The sequence below is a fragment of the Bombina bombina genome, chromosome 2 (assembly GCF_027579735.1).
Source record: "Bombina bombina isolate aBomBom1 chromosome 2, aBomBom1.pri, whole genome shotgun sequence".
NCBI lineage: Eukaryota > Metazoa > Chordata > Amphibia > Anura > Bombinatoridae > Bombina > Bombina bombina.
The window spans coordinates 708,531,868-708,552,180 of NC_069500.1; the positions used below are offsets into that span (position 1 = coordinate 708,531,868).

The 20,313-nt window shown below is 38.4% G+C and overlaps 1 protein-coding gene across 2 annotated transcripts in view; it reads right to left on the minus strand.

The window, feature by feature from the left end:
- The window catches only part of TMOD1 (tropomodulin 1), a 250,805-nt gene that overhangs the window by 46,549 nt on the left and 183,943 nt on the right, over positions 1 to 20,313 (minus strand). For both annotated transcript variants that reach the window (XM_053702704.1, XM_053702703.1), the window contains exons 5-7: positions 19,692 to 19,781; positions 11,088 to 11,218; positions 3,846 to 3,953 (exon numbers count right to left, since the gene is read on the minus strand). In XM_053702704.1, coding sequence (XP_053558679.1) covers positions 3,846 to 3,953; positions 11,088 to 11,218; positions 19,692 to 19,781 — 329 coding nt within the window. The remainder of the gene's footprint in view (positions 1 to 3,845; positions 3,954 to 11,087; positions 11,219 to 19,691; positions 19,782 to 20,313) is intronic.

The window sequence follows — 20,313 nt, forward strand, 5'->3', positions numbered from 1 at the left end:
TTGCACACCAAATTTGGAAGCTTTAACCCTTAAAATAACGGAACCGGAGCCGTTTTTATATTTAACCCCTTTACAGTCCCTGGTATCTGCTTTGCTGAGACCCAACCAAGCCCAAAGGGGAATACGATACCAAATGACGCCTTCAGAAAGTCTTTTCTATGTATCAGAGCTCCTCACACATGCATCTGCATGTCATGCTTCTCAAAAACAAGTGCGCAATAGAGGCGCGAAAATGAGACTCTGCCTATGATTAGGGAAAGCCCCTAGAGAATAAGGTGTCCAATACAGTGCCTGTCGGTTATTTTACATAATTCCCAAGATTAAAATAATTCCTCAAGGCTATGGAGTATAAAATATGTTTATATATAAATCGATTTAGCCCAGAAAATGTCTACAGTCTTAAAAAGCCCTTGTGAAGCCCTTTTATTTTTTTCTTTCTGTAATAAAAATGGCTTACCGGATCCCATAGGGAAAATGACAGCTTCCAGCATTACATCGTCTTGTTAGAATGTGTCATACCTCAAGCAGCAAAAGTCTGCTCACTGTTCCCCCAACTGAAGTTAATTCCTCTCAACAGTCCTGTGTGGAAACAGCCATCGATTTTAGTAACGGTTGCTAAAATCATTTTCCTCTTACAAACAGAAATCTTCATCTCTTTTCTGTTTCAGAGTAAATAGTACATACCAGCACTATTTTAAAATAACAAACTCTTGATTGAATAATAAAAACTACAGTTAAACACTAAAAAACTCTAAGCCATCTCCGTGGAGATGTTGCCTGTACAACGGCAAAGAGAATGACTGGGGAAGGCGGAGCCTAGGAGGGATCATGTGACCAGCTTTGCTGGGCTCTTTGCCATTTCCTGTTGGGGAAGAGAATATCCCACAAGTAAGGATGACGCCGTGGACCGGACACACCTATGTTGGAGAAATATTCCTTCTGATCACATTTATAAGCATTTGGCTTTTCTCCCTTTCAGTTTAAATTCAATTTGAAGGAAGATATTTTTAACAACACTTTATGTTTTGCTGCATCAATATCCATCTATTAGTTTCTGAGAAATATTAGCTTAAAATAACCTATCCCCTTCATTTAGGACATTTTTCTGAGCTGCACCACTTCTTGCCGCTGTGCTGAACTGAAATTAAATCACTGTTGTTAGCTCAGCCTAATCCTTCCATCAAGAGGAAATCAGACACTACAATGAGAAAGTGGAAAAGCAATGTGGAGATTTTTAAAGGGACATAAGCTAGAGTAGAATATTACTGTGCACCAGCTGCTACAAAGTAGCAGTAAAAGAATCTTTTTTTCCACACTGAGATTGACAACCCATGCTCACATACAGTGTAAATTAGTAAGTATGTATTTCATTATTCGTTCCCTATTATAACCCTTTAATGACATGTCATATATTCCTGATAACCTATTTCAAACAATATACGGTTGGGAGTTAGATTTAACTTCCTTCTAGTCTTCTGAATTCCTCCCCTCTTCTATAAATACCCATCTATCCATTGCAACTATATCCATTATTATGCCAGGTAATCCTGTCCTTTCCTTTCATGTTTATCAGGAAATAGTTTAGTCTAAATGTAGTGTTTAATCCACTTTACAGTGATAATTTACATATTTATACCTGCACCTTTATAATCCATCCTTTGATTTGATTCTCATGGGGATTTTGATTTACAAAATGTTTTTCTTTCAAAGATTCTTCTTGGTTTGAAAGAGTATGACATGTGAAGCATTTGTAACTATTTTTTCAGGTAGATCAGGATAAAAGGTAGTTTTACTGAAAACTTTCAAAATCTGATGAGAAGTTTCTCAGACTTTCTCCTTTGAGAAACCAGAAGAAGTCCAGCAAGGACCTGGCTCAGCATCTGCCAGCTTCATTGGGATGCCAAGTTGACCCTTCTACAGTCTGAAGAAGTTTGATCAGGAATGGTCTTTGTGGAAGGGTAGTAGCCAAGAAACCACTTTTTCATAAGGGGAACAGGTTGAAAGGGGTAAGATATACTAAAGCTTACAATGATTGGAATGAATTTCATTGGAAAAGAGTGTTATGGTGTGACAAATTCAAGTTTGAAATGTTTGAGTCCAATTGTCGACAATATGTGAGAAGAGTTGGAGAGTGATGGAAAAATGAGTGCTTGTGGCCTTCAGTAAAACATGGAGGAGGGTCTGTCCTAGTTTGGGTCTGCATTTCTGCCAGTGGTATTGGTGATATTGTCCGAATTGATGGGATCATGAATGCTGAAAAGTACAGACAGGTTTTAAATCATCATGCCATTCCTTCTGGAATGCGCCTGATTTGGAATGGTTTTATTTTTCAGCATGATAATGACCCCAAGCAACCAAGGAACAAGTTCTCAAAGCACCAACCAAAAAATGTTTAGATATACCCACTAACTTAATAATTCATAAATCAAAATAAACACATAAAAAAAATGGTGTCTAATAAACAGTGCTCAATCCTAATAGATGATTTATCCTAAATCTCTGTAATATAGATGATTAGAAAAGTATGATCATACCAAATGTCTATTCAAAAAGGGAAATAGTACATCAGTAAATATAGAGTCCACAGTCCTTTTTTCCATACTGTCCTGCTGCTCCTTTAAATCCACTGGTGTGTTTTCCGTGGATACAAATAGTAACTGAAGGTGATCCCTGTCAAAAGACAAGAAAACAGGAGCGCAACTCCGTGCACCAAACAGTACACGGACGATCTAAGTGTAGATTAAAAAACTTTTTTAATGTTTAAAACAAACATAAAAACATGCAAGCATAAGATTCACCACTCACATCAGATGTCCTCAAACATATGAGGTATGTATGCGCACCTATAAGATATACAAGGAACGTCCCCACACCGGTCTCCTCTTCTCACTCTCCTGTGAGACGTACTCTGACGATAAGGATAGCGTCTGTACTGGAGCCGGCTTGAAACAGTGCAGCGCTTGTCAGATAGGATTAAGAGAAGGTCCTGACACTTATGAGAAGACTTACCCGCTGGCTACCAAACATCACAGGAGAGTGAGAAGAGGAGACTGGTGTGGGGACGTACCTTGTATATCTTATAGATGCGTATACATACCTCATATGTTTGAGGACATCTGATGTGAGTGGTGAATCTTATGCTTGGATGTTTTTATGTTTGTTTTAAACATTAAAAAAGTTTTTAAATCTACACTTAGATCGTCCGTGTACTGTTTGGTGCACGGAGTTGCGCTCCTGTTTTCTTGTCTTTTGACAGGGATCACCTTCCATAACATCCCAAGCACACTGCTAATGCAGTGAAATCATAGTTGGAGAGAAAAACATCTGATAAAACACTGACAGTCATGGACTGACCTTCACAGAGTCCATACCTGACTATTATAAAGGCAGTAGGATCACCTGGACAGAGAAAAAAAATAAAAGACAACCTAAATCTAAAGAAGAACTCTTGGAAGTGCTGAAAGAAGCCTTGTATAATATACCAGAAGATTACTTTAGAAAACTTTAGGACAGTCTCCGCAAAAGAGTTCAAGATTTACTTAATGCCAAGGGAGGTCACACTAAATACTGACTTTTGCCTGAAGAAGCCATTTTGTTCTGAAAATTGTTATTTTTTTATATTTTGTGTAGCGTATTTCCTGTATATTTTGTTTTGGATCTTAATAAAGAGACTGAAAAATAAATATGGATGGTCATTAAAGCTTTGCTAAAAAAACAAATCTTATGGTGCACAGTACTGTATGTGCTTTATCACATTTACATGATGCTGTTGGCATTTGCTATTGTATTATACTAAAAAATGGAATGGTTTGCCAACATAACGTTAAGAAAATTAGATTACTCACAAAAGCTACTGGATCATTACTTCTTGTTCCCACTATGCTCAGCTTCTTCACATGAGTATTATTTTTCATAGCTTCAGCATAGGCCTTTAAAGTTGGTATAGGGATATTCTAAAAATAAAACAAAGGACACAGTGCAATTGCGACATAAAACAATTAATTTCCAACGGCTAGATTTAGAGTTTTGTCGGTAAAGACCCACGTAGCTAAGGCTGCTTTTTTCCCAGTTGTCTGAAGGGCTGCGTTAGGCTCAGAAAAGGGAGCGTTGAGCCTAATTTAGATCCACTTCAACCCTCAATACCAGCGTTGCTTACGGTAGCGGTAAGCTGGAAAAACGTGCATGTGCACGATATCCCCATAGGGAACAATGGGGCAGTTTGGGCTGAAAAAAAACCTAACACCTGCAAAAAAGCAGCGTTCAGCTCCTAACGCAGCCCCATTGTTTCCTATGGGGAAACACTCTCTAAGTCTGCACCTAACACCCTAACATGAACCCCGAGTCTAAACACCCCTAATCTTACATTTATTAACCCCCTAATCTGCCGCCCCAGCTATCACTGACACCTGCTGTATATTATTAACCCCTAATCTGCTGCTCCGTACACTGCCGCAACCTACATTATCCCTATGAACCCCTAATCTGCTGCCCCTAACATCGCCGACCCCTATATTATATTTATTAACCCCTAATCTGCCCCCCCCCAACGTCGCCGCCACTTTACCTACACTTATTAACCCTTAATCTGCCGACCGGACCTCACCGCCACTATAATAAATGTATTAACCCCTAAACAGCCGCACTCCCGCCTCGCAAACACTAGAATAAATAGTATTAACCCCTAATCTGCCCTCCCTAACATCGCCGCCACCTACAATTATTAACCCCTAATCTCCCGCCCGCACCGTCGCCGCTACTATAATAAAATTATTAAACCCTAAACCTAACTCTAACCCTAACATAAATATAATTTAAATTAAACGTAATAATATTCCTAAAATTAACTAAAATAATAATTTAAAACTAAATACTTACCTAGAAAATAAACCCTAATATAGCTACAATATAATTAATAATTACATTGTAGCAATTTTAGGATTTATTTTTATTTTACAGGCTACTTTGTATTTATTTTAACTAGGTAAAATAGCTATTAAATAGTTAATAACTATTTAATAGCTACCTAGTTAAAATAAGTACAAAATTACCTGTAAAATAAATCCTAACCTAAATTACAAATACACCTAACACTACACTATCATTAAATTAATTAAATAAATTACCTACAATTAGCTAACTTAAAATACAATAAAATAAACTATTCTATAATACAAAAACAAACACTAAATTACAAAAAAATAAAAAAGAATTACAAGAAGTTTAAACTAATTACACCTAATCTAAGCCCCTTAATAAAATAAAAAATCCACCCAAAATAAAAAAATGCCCTACCCTATTCTACACTACCAAAGTAATCAGCTCTTTTACCAGCCCTTTACTTTGGGGCAATGCCCCGCAAAAAGCCCTTTTAAGGGCTGGTAAAAGAGCTGATTACTTTGGTAGTTTAGAATAGAGTAGGGCATTTTTTTTATTTTGGGGGGATTTTTTATTTTATTAGGGGGCTTAGATTTGGTGTAATTAGTTTAAACTTCTTGTAATTCTTTTTTATTTTTTGTAAATTAGTGTTTGTTTGTTTTTGTATTATAGAATAGTTTATTTTATTGTATTTTAAGTTAGCTAATTGTAGGTAATTTATTTAATTAATTTAATGATAGTGTAGAGTTAGGTGTATTTGTAACTTATGTTAGGATTTATTTTACAGGTAATTTTGTACCTATTTTAACTAGGTAGCTATTAAATAGTTATTAACTATTTAATAGCTATTGTACCTAGTTAAAATAAATACAAAGTAGCCTGTAAAATAAAAATAAATCCTAAAATAGCTACAATGTAATTATTAATTATATTGTAGCTATATTAGGGTTTATTTTCTAGGTAAGTATTTAGTTTTAAATAGGATTATTTTAGTTAATTTTAGGAATATTATTTTGTTTAATTTAAATTATATTTATGTTAGGGGGTGTTAGGGTTTAATAATTTTATTATAGTAGCGGCGACGGTGCGGGCGGGAGATTAGGGGTTAATAATTGTAGGTAGGTGGCGGCGATGTTAGGGAGGGCAGATTAGGGGTTAATACTATTTATTCTAGTGTTTGCGAGGCGGGAGTGCGGCGGTTTAGGGGTTAATACATTTATTATAGTGGCAACGAGGTCCGGTCGGCAGTTAAGGTGGCGGCGACGTTGGGGGGGCAGATTAGTGGGGTCGGCGATGTTAGGGGCAGAAGATTAGGGGTTTATAGGGATAATGTAGGTGGCGGCGGTGTCCGGTCGGCAGCTTAGGGGTTAACATTTTTTATTAGAGTGGCGGCGATGTGGGGGGGGGGCCTCGGTTTAGGGGTATATAGGTAGTTTATGGGTGTTAGTGTACTTTGTAGCACAGTAGTTAAGAGCTTTATATTCCAGCGTTAGCCCATAAAGCTCTTAACTACTGACTTTTTTTGCGGCTGGAGTCTTGTCGGTAGAGGGTCTACCGCTCACTTCTTCCAAGACTCCAAATACCAGCGTTAGGCAGATCCCATTGAAAAGATAGGATACGCAATTGGCATAAGGGGATCTGCGGTAGCCTGGAGTCACGGTAAGGAAGTGACCGTTAGACCCTTTCCTGGCTGACTCTAAATACCAGCGGGCGGCCAAAAGCAGCGTTAGGACCCCTTAACGCTGCTTTTGACGGCTAACGCAGAACTCTAAATCTAGCCGCAAATGTTTCAAGACCGTAAAGTAAAACTGACAGAACACGTTTAAATATGGCTAAAACTGAACCCAAAAGAATATGGCTAGTAGCTCAGAACTATATAACAAAAAGTCACTAATTACTGTAAAAAACTACGGCCTAGATTTAGAGTTCGGCGGTAGCTGTCAAAACCAGCGTTAGAGGCTCCTAACGCTGGTTTTGGCCGCCCGCTGGTATTTGGAGTCAGTGATTAAAGGGTCTAACGCTCACTTTTCAGCCGCGACTTTTCCATACCGCAGATCCCCCTACGCCATTTGCGTAGCCTATCTTTTCAATGGGATCTTTCTAACGCTGGTATTTAGAGTCGTTTCTGCAGTGAGCGTTAGAGCTCTAACGACAAGATTCCAGCCGCCTGAAAATAGCAGGAGTTAAGAGCTTTCTGGCTAACGCCGGTTTATAAAGCTCTTAACTACTGTACCCTAAAGTACACTAACACCCATAAACTACCTATGTACCCCTAAACCGAGCTCCCCCCACATCGCCGCCACTCGATTAAAATTTTTAACCCCTAATCTGCCGACCGCCACCTACGTTATACTTATGTACCCCTAATCTGCTGCCCCTAACCCCGCCGACCCCTATATTACATTTATTAACCCCTAATCTGCCCCCCACAACATCGCCGCCAGCTACTTAAAATAATTAACCCCTAATCTTCCGACCGCAAATCGCCGCCACCTACGTTATCCCTATGTACCCCTAATCTGCTGCCCCTAACATCGCCGACCCCTAAGTTATATTTATTAACCCCTAATCTGCCCCCCACAACGTCGCCGACACCTACCTACACTTATTAACCCCTAATCTGCCGAGCGGACCTGAGCGCTACTATAATAAAGTTATTAACCCCTAATCCGCCTCACTAACCCTATAATAAATAGTATTAACCCCTAATCTGCCCTCCCTAACATCGCCGACACCTACCTTCAATTATTAACCCCTAATCTGCCGACCGGAGCTCACCGCTATTCTAATAAATGTATTAACCCCTAAAGCTAAGTCTAACCCTAACACTAACACCCCCCTAAGTTAAATATAATTTTTATCTAACGAAATAAATTAACTCTTATTAAATAAATGATTCCTATTTAAAGCTAAATACTTACCTGTAAAATAAATCCTAATATAGCTACAATATAAATTACATTTATATTATAGCTATTTTAGGATTAATATTTATTTTACAGGCAACTTTGTAATTATTTTAACCAGGTACAATAGCTATTAAATAGTTAAGAACTATTTAATAGTTACCTAGTTAAAATAATTACAAATTTACCTGTAAAATAAATCCTAACCTAAGATATAATTAAACCTAACACTACCCTATCAATAAAATAATTAAATAAACTACCTACAATTACCTACAATTAACCTAACACTACACTATCAATAAATTAATTAAACACAATTGCTACAAATAAATACAATTAAATAAACTATCTAAAGTACAAAAAATAAAAAAGAACTAAGTTACAGAAAATAAAAAAATATTTACAAACATAAGAAAAATATTACAACAATTTTAAACTAATTACACCTACTCTAAGCCCCCTAATAAAATAACAAAGACCCCCAAAATAAAAAATTCCCTACCCTATTCTAAAATACAAAAATTACAAGCTCTTTTACCTTACCAGCCCTGAACAGGGCCCTTTGCGGGGCATGCCCCAAGAATTTCAGCTCTTTTGCCTGTAAAAAAAAACATACAATACCCCCCCCCCCCAACATTACAACCCACCACCCACATACCCCTAATCTAACCCAAACCCCCTTAAATAAACCTAACACTAATCCCCTGAAGATCTTCCTACCTTGTCTTCACCATCCAGGTATCACCGATCCGTCCTGGCTCCAAGATCTTCATCCAACCCAAGGGGGGGTTGGCGATCCATAATCCGGTGCTCCAAAGTCTTCCTCCTATCCGGCAAGAAGAGGACATCCGGACCGGCAAACATCTTCTCCAAGCGGCATCTTCTATGTTCTTCCATCCGATGACGACCGGCTCCATCTTGAAGACCTCCAGCGCGGATCCATCCTCTTCTTCCGACGACTAGACGACGAATGACGGTTCCTTTAAGGGACGTCATCCAAGATGGCGTCCCTCGAATTCCGATTGGCTGATAGGATTCTATCAGCCAATCGGAATTAAGGTAGGAATTTTCTGATTGGCTGATGGAATCAGCCAATCAGAATCAAGTTCAATCCGATTGGCTGATCCAATCAGCCAATCAGATTGAGCTCGCATTCTATTGGCTGTTCCGATCAGCCAATAGAATGCGAGCTCAATCTGATTGGCTGATTGGATCAGCCAATCGGATTGAACTTGATTCTGATTGGCTGATTCCATCAGCCAATCAGAAAATTCCTACCTTAATTCCGATTGGCTGATAGAATCCTATCAGCCAATCGGAATTCGAGGGACGCCATCTTGGATGACGTCCCTTAAAGGAACCGTCATTCGTCGTCTAGTCGTCGGAAGAAGAGGATGGATCCGCGCTGGAGGTCTTCAAGATGGAGCCGGTCGTCATCGGATGGAAGAACATAGAAGATGCCGCTTGGAGAAGATGTTTGCCGGTCCGGATGTCCTCTTCTTGCCGGATAGGAGGAAGACTTTGGAGCACCGGATTATGGATCGCCAACCCCCCCTTGGGTTGGATGAAGATCTTGGAGCCAGGACGGATCGGTGATACCTGGATGGTGAAGACAAGGTAGGAAGATCTTCAGGGGATTAGTGTTAGGTTTATTTAAGGGGGTTTGGGTTAGATTAGGGGTATGTGGGTGGTGGGTTGTAATGTTGGGGGGGGGGGTATTGTATGTTTTTTTTTACAGGCAAAAGAGCTGAAATTCTTGGTGCATGCCCCACAAAGGGCCCTGTTCAGGGCTGGTAAGGTAAAAGAGCTTGTAATTTTTGTATTTTAGAATAGGGTAGGGAATTTTTTATTTTGGGGGTCTTTGTTATTTTATTAGGGGGCTTAGAGTAGGTGTAATTAGTTTAAAATTGTTGTAATATTTTTCTTATGTTTGTAAATATTTTTTTATTTTCTGTAACTTAGTTCTTTTTTATTTTTTGTACTTTAGATAGTTTATTTAATTGTATTTATTTGTAGCAATTGTGTTTAATTAATTTATTGATAGTGTAGTGTTAGGTTAATTGTAGGTAATTGTAGGTAGTTTATTTAATTATTTTATTGATAGGGTAGTGTTAGGTTTAATTATATCTTAGGTTAGGATTTATTTTACAGGTAAATTTGTTATTATTTTAACTAGGTAACTATTAAATAGTTCTTAACTATTTAATAGCTATTGTACCTGGTTAAAATAATTACAAAGTTGCCTGTAAAATAAATATTAATCCTAAAATAGCTATAATATAATTATAATTTATATTGTAGCTATATTAGGATGTATTTTACAGGTAAGTATTTAGCTTTAAATAGGAATCATTTATTTAATAAGAGTTAATTTATTTGGTTAGATAAAAATTATATTTAACTTAGGGGGGTGTTAGTGTTAGGGTTAGACTTAGCTTTAGGGGTTAATACATTTATTAGAATAGCGGTGAGCTCCGGTCGTCAGATTAGGGGTTAATAATTGAAGGTAGGTGTCGGCGATGTTAGGGAGGGCAGATTAGGGGTTAATACTATTTATGATAGGGTTAGTGAGGCGGATTAGGGGTTAATACATTTATTATAGTAGCGCTCAGGTCCGCTCGGCAGATTAGGGGTTAATAAGTGTAGGTAGGTGTCGGCGACGTTGTGGGGGGCAGATTAGGGGTTAATAAATATAACATAGGGGTCGGCGATGTTAGGGCAGCAGATTAGGGGTACATAGGGATAACGTAGGTTGCGGCGGTTTACGGAGCGGCAGATTAGGGGTTAAAAGTGTAATGCAGGGGTCAGCGATAGCGGGGGCGGCAGATTAGGGGTTAATAAGTGTAAGGGTAGGGGTGTTTAGACTCGGGGTACATGTTAGGGTGTTAGGTGCAGACGTAGGAAGTGTTTCCCCATAGGAAACAATGGGGCTGCGTTAGGAGCTGAACGCTGCTTTTTTGCAGGTGTTAGGTTTTTTTTCAGCTCAAACAGCCCCATTGTTTCCTATGGGAGAATCGTGCACGAGCACGTTTTTGAGGCCGGCCGCGTCCGTAAGCAACTCTGGTATCGAGAGTTGCATTTGCGGTAAATATGCTCTACGCTCCTTTTTTAGAGCCTAACGCAGCATTTGTTTTAACTCTCGATACCAGAGTTAAATTTATGGTGCGGCCAGAAAAAAACCTGCGGAGCGTTAACAGCCCTTTTACCGCCAAACTCCAAATCTAGCCGTACATTTGTAATTACAAAAGTATTATTGTTTGCATTCTATAAAATATAAAACTTTAACAATATGTGAATCTGTACCCTAATGTTGTTGAGGTTAACCTCTTCCAGATCAGGGTCATTGCTCTTTACAAGTTCCAAGGTCTCATCCACGTCTGTTGAATTAGGCTCTTCATCAGGTACTTGTTTATATTGTGTTGGTTTGATGACGCCTGTGAAGGTGACAAATATGTATTTACTGACACACTTATGGATAAACACCAGGATTACATGGGCCAAACACAGTCTCATATCTCTTTTATCAGTTACTTTAACATACTTTAGCATATACTATCAACAAACCATAGCGAATCAAATCTTATTATTAAATTAGTTAATTTATAATTGTTTGCAGCTTTCTGCATAGAGGATGCCAAGCAGCAATATGATACTTGCACCCATGATACATGATACACATATAACCAAATTTTATTAAGAGCCCTGACTTTGGGTCTGATGATATTAAGCTCTCAGTTATGGTGAGATTTTCTAAGAAGTCTCATCAGTACTACAGAGGTTCCTTAAAAAAGAATTTATGCATTATAATATAATGCACAAAAAAACAACAAAGATTTTGTGTAATTTCTATCTTTGCCGGCAAGTTTTTGATCATCTGTCCTTAAGTGTATGTCGAAAACAAGGGTACTGAGTGCCTTTCTAACAATGAATGAATACCCTGGTAATTAATTATAGAAGGGCAAAAGCAGTAAAGAATCTCTCTTTCCAAGTTCTATGGAAACTATTTACTAAATATTAGAAATCTTAATAAATAACTGAAACAGGGGTGTCCAAATTAAAGCCTGCAACACACAAATTGCTTCTCATATCTGCAGTCCAGTCACCTCATCCCTGTCTTTTTTATTTTTTTGCTAATTACTGTTCATTTGATTTTCTTTACAGTAATATATTTCTCTTTGATTAATATATAAAAAGCAAAACAAAAAACAGCCCTTAAAGTAAATAAAAGTACAATGTGAACCCTCATGCAAAAATGTCAGGAATCTGGAACCCCAAGCCAAAATTACATTCTATTTTATACTTTTTTCTCTTGAAGTAATATCACTATTCCAAAATACTTATCTAAAAACTTAACATATTTAATATAGCTCTGTCCAGACTATAACTGTTTCCACTCTACAAGCATTCTAGTTATCCAAAATGAGGAGGGGGAAACAATCCCACAACATTTAAAACCAGAAGAGATGATCTCTTAACTTTTTAATTTGGCTAAAATGCATTGAAATAAAAACATTACTAACATATGTTTTATGTACAACTTGAATGAAAGTTGAAGATGCAACACCTCTACGTTGTATTTCTTTGAATTTCAATAAAATGTAAAAAAAAAAAAAAATTCTGGTGGTGTCACTCGGGTGCGGCCCGCACCCCCGCACTTCCCTAGTGATGCCACTGCTGCCTTAACCCTCTTGGGCATGGAGTTCATTAGAGCTTCACAGGTTGCCACTGGAGTCCTCTTCCACTCCTCCATGACGACATCACTGAGCTGGTGGATGTTAGAAGTGTTGCGCTCCCCCACCTTCCGTTTGAGGATGACCCACAGATGCTTAATAGGGTATAGGTATGGAGACATGCTTGTCCAGTCCATCACCTTTACCCTCAGCTTCTTTAGCAAGGCAGTGGTTGTCTGGAGGTGTGTTTGGGGTCGTTATCATGTTGGAATACTGCCCTGCGGCCCAGTCTCCGAAGGGAGGGGATCATGCTCTGCTTCAGTATGTCACAGTACATGTTGGCATTCATGGTTCCCTCAATTAACTGTAGCTCCCTTGTGTCGGCAGCACTCATGCAGGGCCAGACCATGACACTCCCACCACCATGCTTGACTGTAGGCAAGACACACTTGTCTTTGTACTCCTCACCTGGTTGCCGCCACACATGCTTGACACCATCTGAACCAAATAATTTAATCTTGGTCTAATCGGACCACAGAACATGGTTCCAGTAATCCATGTCCTTAGTCTGCTTGTCTTCAGCAAACTGTTTGCAAGCTTTCTTGTGCATCATCCTTAGAAGAGGCTTCCTTCTGGGACGACAGCCATGCAGACCAATTTGATGCAGTGTGCGGCGTATAGTCTGAGCACTGACAGGTTGACCCCCCCCCACCCCTTCAACCTCTGCAGCAATGCTGGCAGCACTCATGCATATATTTCCCAAAGACAACCTCTGGATATGACGCTGAGCATGTGCACTCAACTTCTTTGGTCGACCATGGCGAGTCCTGTTCTGAGTGGAACCTGTCCTGTGAAACCGCTGTATGGTCTTGCCCACCGTGCTGCAGCTTAGTTTCAGGGTCTTGGAAATATTCTTATAGCCTAGGCCATCTTTATGTAGAGCAACAATTCTTTTTTTTAGATCCTCAGAGAGTTCTTTGCCATGAGGTGCCATGTTGAACTTCCAGTGACCAGTATGAGAGAGTGTGAGAGCGATAACACCAAATTTAACACACCTGCTCCCTATTCACACCTGAGACCTTATAACACTAACGAGTCACATGACTCCGGGGAGGGAAAATAGCTAATTTTTTGGACATTTTGGACATTTCCACTTAGGGGTGTACTCACTTTTGTTGCCAACGGTTTAGACATGAATGGCTGTGTGTTGAGTTATTTTGAGGGGACAGCAAATTTACAGTTATACAGGCTGTACACTCACTACTTTACATTATAGCAAAGTGTCATTTCTTCAGTGTTGTCACATGAAAAGATATAATAAAATATTTACAAATATGTGAGGGGTGTACTCAATTTTGTGAGATAATGTATATATACTGGAAGTGAAGAGGTGGAAGCAGAAAATAAAGACACATCTTTAACACAGATAGGGATACATATCCCCTCTGTGAACATCACATACCTCACATGTTTGAGGACTTACAAGATGAGCAAGTTTTTTGCATTTCAACAAACATCACCTTTGTGTGTACAAATTACACTATTGGTTGCTTTTTATTTTTCTTCTCTCCCTTTCTATGAACGCTGTTCCTGCCTAAACTACTGCCAAAGATTAAACCATATCTACTGGTGATAGTAGATCAATCAGTTTCAGCTGCCTTGAAAAAAACATCAGGAGAGACTATATGCAGTTTAATTTCATGCATTGATACTCAGCGCAATTTTTTCTGTAAATATATATATATACACAAAACGCAGAAGGGGACTGCACTCTCAGACTGGACTGGGAACACATTCTAAGACCTGCAACATATATCTATCTATCTATCTATCTATCTATCTATATACATACAGTACTGTGCAAAAGTCGTAGGCCATTAGATTTGTTGTTTAAGCAAAGTTTTAATGACCATAATTATTTATTTTTTGGTCTTTTTATTACGATACAAACAGAAAATACAGGAAATATGTACACAAAATATATGAAAAAACACACTTTTTAGAACAAAATGACTTCTTCAGACAAAAGTCAGTATTTAGTGTGACCTCTGTTGGTACTAAGCACTTTTGGGGAGACTGTCCTGAAGTTTTCTGAAGCAATCTTCTGGTATATTATACAAGGCTTCTTTCAGTACTTCCCAGAGTTCTTCTTTAAGATTTAGGTTGTCTTTTATTTATTTCTCTGTCCAGGTGATCCCATACTGCCTCTATAATATTGAGGTCTGGACTGTGGCATCCAGTCCATGACTGTCAGTGTTTTATCAGTTGTTTTTCTCTACAAATATGATTTCACTCCATTAGCAGTGTGATTGGGATCGTTATCATGCTGAAAAATAAAACCATTCCCAATCAGGCGCTTTCCAGAAGGAATGGCATGATGAATTAAACCTGTCTGTACTTTCAGCATTCATGATCCCATCAATTTAGACAATATCGCCAACACCACTGGCAGAAATGCAGCCCCAACCCAGGGCAGACCCTCCACCATGTTTCAGTGAAGGCCGCATCACTAATTCTTCTATCTCTCTCCAACTCTTCTTCTCACATATTGTCGACGATTGGACCCAACAATTTCAAACTTGGATTCGTCACTCCATAATACTCTTTTCCTCTGAGCTTTGTTCCAATCTTTGTGAGCGTTAGCATATCTTAGACTTTTCACCCTTTTCCCCTTTTAGACAAAGTGGTTTCTTGGCTGCTACCCTTCCACAAAGACCATTCCTGATCAAGCTTCTTTGGACTGTAGACGGGTCAACTTGGCATCCCGATGAAGCTGCCAGATGCTGAGCCAGGTCCTTGCTGGATTCTCCTGGTCTCTCAAGGAAGAAACTCCTAGAAACTTTTCATCAGATTTTGAAAATTCCTTCCAGTACTTTTTTGTCCTTGACCTCTCTTGGTTCTTCAAATTTCTTTATAACAGCTTGAATACCGTATCTTAAGTATCCAGTTTGTTTGCTAATTTCCCTTTGAGAGTGGCCTTGCTTATGCAAAATTATGACTTTATGTCTGTCAAATTCTGTGATCTTTGGAATTTTGAAAGGAATGATGTGATTAAAAGTTGCTCTTATTAGCAAGCTTCCAATGAATTAAACTCCTACCACATGTGAATGTAATGCTTAAGCATGTCTTGCACAAACTTGGTATAAAAGACCTTTTTCACAGCAGTCATTTTGACATGAAATAGGAGAAATACAGGTGTTAGCAATGACATTAATTAGGGTTCCATTTCATTAAGGTTTACGAGAGCAAGGTTTCTGCTATTGCTCAAGTGTAAGGGGAAGTCGCACTAAATACTTGCCACTTTAGCCTAAAGAAGCTGTTTTTTTCTGATTTTTTTTCCTGATTTTTTTAACACTGCAAATAAATATCCTGTACTTTCTGGTTCTATTCTAATTAAAAGGCTGAGAAATAATTATATATGGTCATTATACCATTGCTAAAACAACAAATCTAATGGTGGCCTAAAACATTTGCACAGTGCTGTATGTGTATGTATATATATATATACACATATACATATACACACACAAACATATATATATATATATATATATATATATATATATATATATATATATATATTGCCCTCCACTAATATTGTCACCCTTGGTAAATATGAGCAAAGAAGACTGTCTTTATTGTTTAACATTTTGACCTTATTTAAAAAAAATAGACAATAATACGCTCTTATGGAAATCAAACCATTACAAACACAACACAGGTTTATCCAATAGATACAATCTTTGTTAAATACATGTGTGTGGCACAATTATTGGCACCCTTTTAGCCAATACTTTGTGCTAACTACCTTTGCCAAGTTAACAGCTCTGAGTCTTCTCCTATAATTCCTGATGAGGTTGGAGAATACATGGCAATGGATCTGAGACCATTCCTCCATACAGAATCTCTCCAGATCCTTCAAATTTTGAGGTTGATGCTGGTGGACTCTCCTCTTCAGTTCACCCCATAGGTTTTTTATGGGATTCAAGTCAGGGGACTGGGATGGCCATGGCAGGACCTTGATTTTGTGGTCAGTAAACAATTTTTGTGTTGATTTTGATGTATGTTTTGTATCATTGTCCTGCTGAAAGATCCAATCACGGCCATTTTAAACTTTCTGGCAGAGGCAGTCAGGATACATGGACTCTATAAAATAGCAACAGATATTAAATGAACACCTAAGAAAAATGTCCAGGTCCTCTGGCAGAAAAACAGCCCTAAAACATTAATGAGCCACCACCATATTTAACCGTGGGCATGAGATACTTTTCCATATGGCTACCTCTCTGTCTGCGCCAAACCCCCCCTCTGGTGTTTATTGCCAAAAGGCTCTATTTTGGTTTAATCTGAACATAGAACTTGATCCCATTTGAAGTTCCAGTAGTGTCTGGCAACCTGAAGATGCTTTAGTTTGTTTTTGGATGACAGTAGAGTTTTTTTTTTGTAACCCTTCCAAACAACTCTTGGTGATGTAGACGTCGGATTGTAGTTTTGGAGACTTTCTGACCCCAAGACGCAACTAACTTCTGCAATTCTCCAGCTGTGATCCTTGGATCGCAAACCATCCTCTTCACAGTGCGTTGAGACAATATAAACACATGTCTTCTTCCAGGTTGATTCATAACATTTCCAGGAACTTCTTAATTATTGCCCTGATGGTGGAAATGTGCATTTGCAATGCTTTTGCTATTTTCTTATAGCCATTTTGTGAAGCTCAACAACCTTTTGCCAACATCATAACTATGTTGCTTGGCCTTAACCATAGTGATGAATGACTAAGGGAACTTGACCTATGTGTTACCTCATATTTATTCCCCTGTGAAACAGGAAGTCATGTTTGAACTATTTCCTGTTCCTAGTCACCCAGGTGTATTAAAAAATGTAAAATATCAATGAATATACTTCAAATATATTTCTCTCATATGAATTCATAGGGGGTGCCAAAAATTGTGCCACACATAAATTTAACAAATTTATTTTTTTATAAACCTGTGTTGTGCTTGCAGTTGTTTGATTTCCATGAGAGCAGAATATTTTTGTGTATTTTTTTAACAAAAGACCAAAAGGTTAAACAATAAAGTACATTTTTCACAGCCTCCTTTGCTCATATTTACCAAGGGTGTTAATATTAGTGTAGAGCACTGTATATATCTATATATGCATACTATGAACTAAGTATCTGCCTGTATGCTGGGATTGAATGTTATGTGATTGCTTTTGAGTGCACCAAGGAGAAATAAAATATGAAAAAAGAAAAAAAAGAATATACAGGGCCATTACAGTGATAAAATGAAATGTTCTAATTCATTAGATCATGCCATTTTATCACTAGCGACATGGCAAAGCTGTGTGTCATGATCTCAAGGTAAAGGGTAGTAGATTCAGGAGTAATTTGAGGAAGCACTTCTTTACAGAAAGAGTGATTGATTTATGGAATAAACTTCCTCAAGAGGTAGTAGCGACAAACACTGTGGGGGACTTTAAAAATGCCTGGGACAAGCATAAGGCTATCCTATAAACTAGATAAGTTTATACTGTTAGGTAATATCGGGCAGACTTGATGGGCCTATGGCCCTTATTTGCCGTCAATATCTATGTTTCTATGTTTAGCTTCCGCAAGGGGATAAACATACAGTTAACTGCTTGGGCTTCGCAGAGCACTTTGACCTTGAGTGGCAACTGCTGTTGATTAGCATAAAAAGTCACACAACCACATGGGACAATATTTTGAACCACATACCAGGAATTTCTTCCCCCTTTTCCCCCATGTTCCCGATTTTCCAAAACACAGAATGGCTACAAAACATACATACCGCGGTCACATATACTATATTCTCTGATCTGGGCCTCTCCTCCCCAATCTGCGAGTTTCTCCATCTGGGCACCTTGAAATCTGCACTCGACTTGTCAGATATACTGCAGGGCACCTTTAGACACTGGCTCAAGTACTCCCAATTAAAGCATCTCCTAGCTACTTCCCCCCACAGACTCTCCCTCCTTCACCCCCTTACACACTTCGAATCCATATGTAGACATGGGAAGGCCCTGAAGGGCTCCCTAGCCATTTCCAAGAGAATATTAGACGCCTGTCTATACAAACAGTTGCCTAAAACCACACAGACTTGGTCAGCCGAGCTGGAACTAGAGTTCTCTGAGGAGCAGTGGGAAAGTATGTATCAATACACTCACAGTTCATCAACTTCCACTCAAATCCTGGAAATTAATTACAAAATCATAACCAGGTGGTACCTAACACCGATGAGGCTATCACGCATATACCCTGGTTCCTCTTCTAGATGCTGGAGGGGCTGCGGGGCGGCTGGTCACATGACCCATATTTGGTGGTCTTGCCCTAAGCTACAAGCCTTTTGGCGGGCACTGCAGCGATTTGTAACACCATTATTTGATACATCATTTGCAATCACGCCCACTATGGTGTTATTCAATGACAAACCCAAACATTCCTGCAAACTTCACTCGCACCTTCTCCAGATATGTCTGAATGGAGCGAAGTCGCTCATAGCTAGGGCTTGGAAAACAGAAGTGATACCTACAATTGAGACCTGGAAAGCACGAACACAAGAGTTAATCCAACTAGAGGAGTACTACTACTTTAAGAATAACAAAATGGCACAATATCACCATGTTAAGTTTTATTGGGAAACGATAAATCCACTGAGGCCTTAGTGTTAGCGTCCATGGCCCCTCCTTTTACCCTTCCCTTCTTTGTTTCTTTTCCAACATCATCCTCTCCCTCTCCATTTCTAAACTTGTCTCGGCGTGCCTCTCGTAAAGCGCCTCTCCAACTCTTACCCGGCTAGTAGCTGAATTACCACATTCCTGAACAACTGTTGTGATTACTTTTTTTTCCCTTTTTTTTTTTTTCTTTATTCTTTTCTTTTTTTGTTCTATTCATACTTGTTGTAAAACTGGGAAATGTTCAATAAAAATAATATTTAAAAAAAAAAAAAAAAAGTCACACAACCCAGCATTACAACTAGCGCTGCTGATTTGATCAGCGGTGGTTTCTGCTTGGGACCAAAGTGCTGTGTGGGTTCCGAGAGGTATTTTAATGCTTTGCTGCGTAACTACTGTTAAATGACATGCTCTAACATACTAAAGCATTTAATTTTATCACTATAATATAATTTTAATTACATTTTAAACACATTTGTTTTTCAAAGTATCAAACCTTACCATACAACCATGTTGTACCTACCGATTCAGTATAACTTACTGTTTAGCCCTTCTTTGTTGACAATAGTACTTGTTGCAAGGGCTTCATAATACTGCTGGTTGCTCATCAGCGTGTGCATTCCAAGAATAGCTTCAATAAATAAGCAAAAGAGAAGTTTATTAATTTATGACATTTTTTTAGATTCTGAGACATTTGTAAAGAAAAAAACACTTTTCTCTCACAGTAAACACAAATTGTATAGTCTGGTATACAAAAAACTGCTAGAAGCATGGATCCTGCAATATCTCCTGCTTTGTTTCCTTGCTGTGAATTTTCTGACCATTTAATATACATGAAACTCCAAATATAGTTAGTTTTAAATATTAGTACTTCCTGATGATATAAACAGCAAAATGTAACTGACGTTAATTTTCAGGAATAAATTATATTATTCAGGAGGTAACCAATGTTAGGTCACGCAACCATTAATGTGGCATATAACTTTCTCTATTTCACATTACTTTTTTGTCCTATTCTAAACTAGTCTGGAGTTCTTAAGTAATGCCTAAAATATATATAGTACATTATGTTCTGTGACTCCTGAAATCAGCTCCTATTTTTTGTTCACTAGGAATCAATTACATTTCTTTTATGTTTTTGGTCAAAATACTAATAAGAAAAT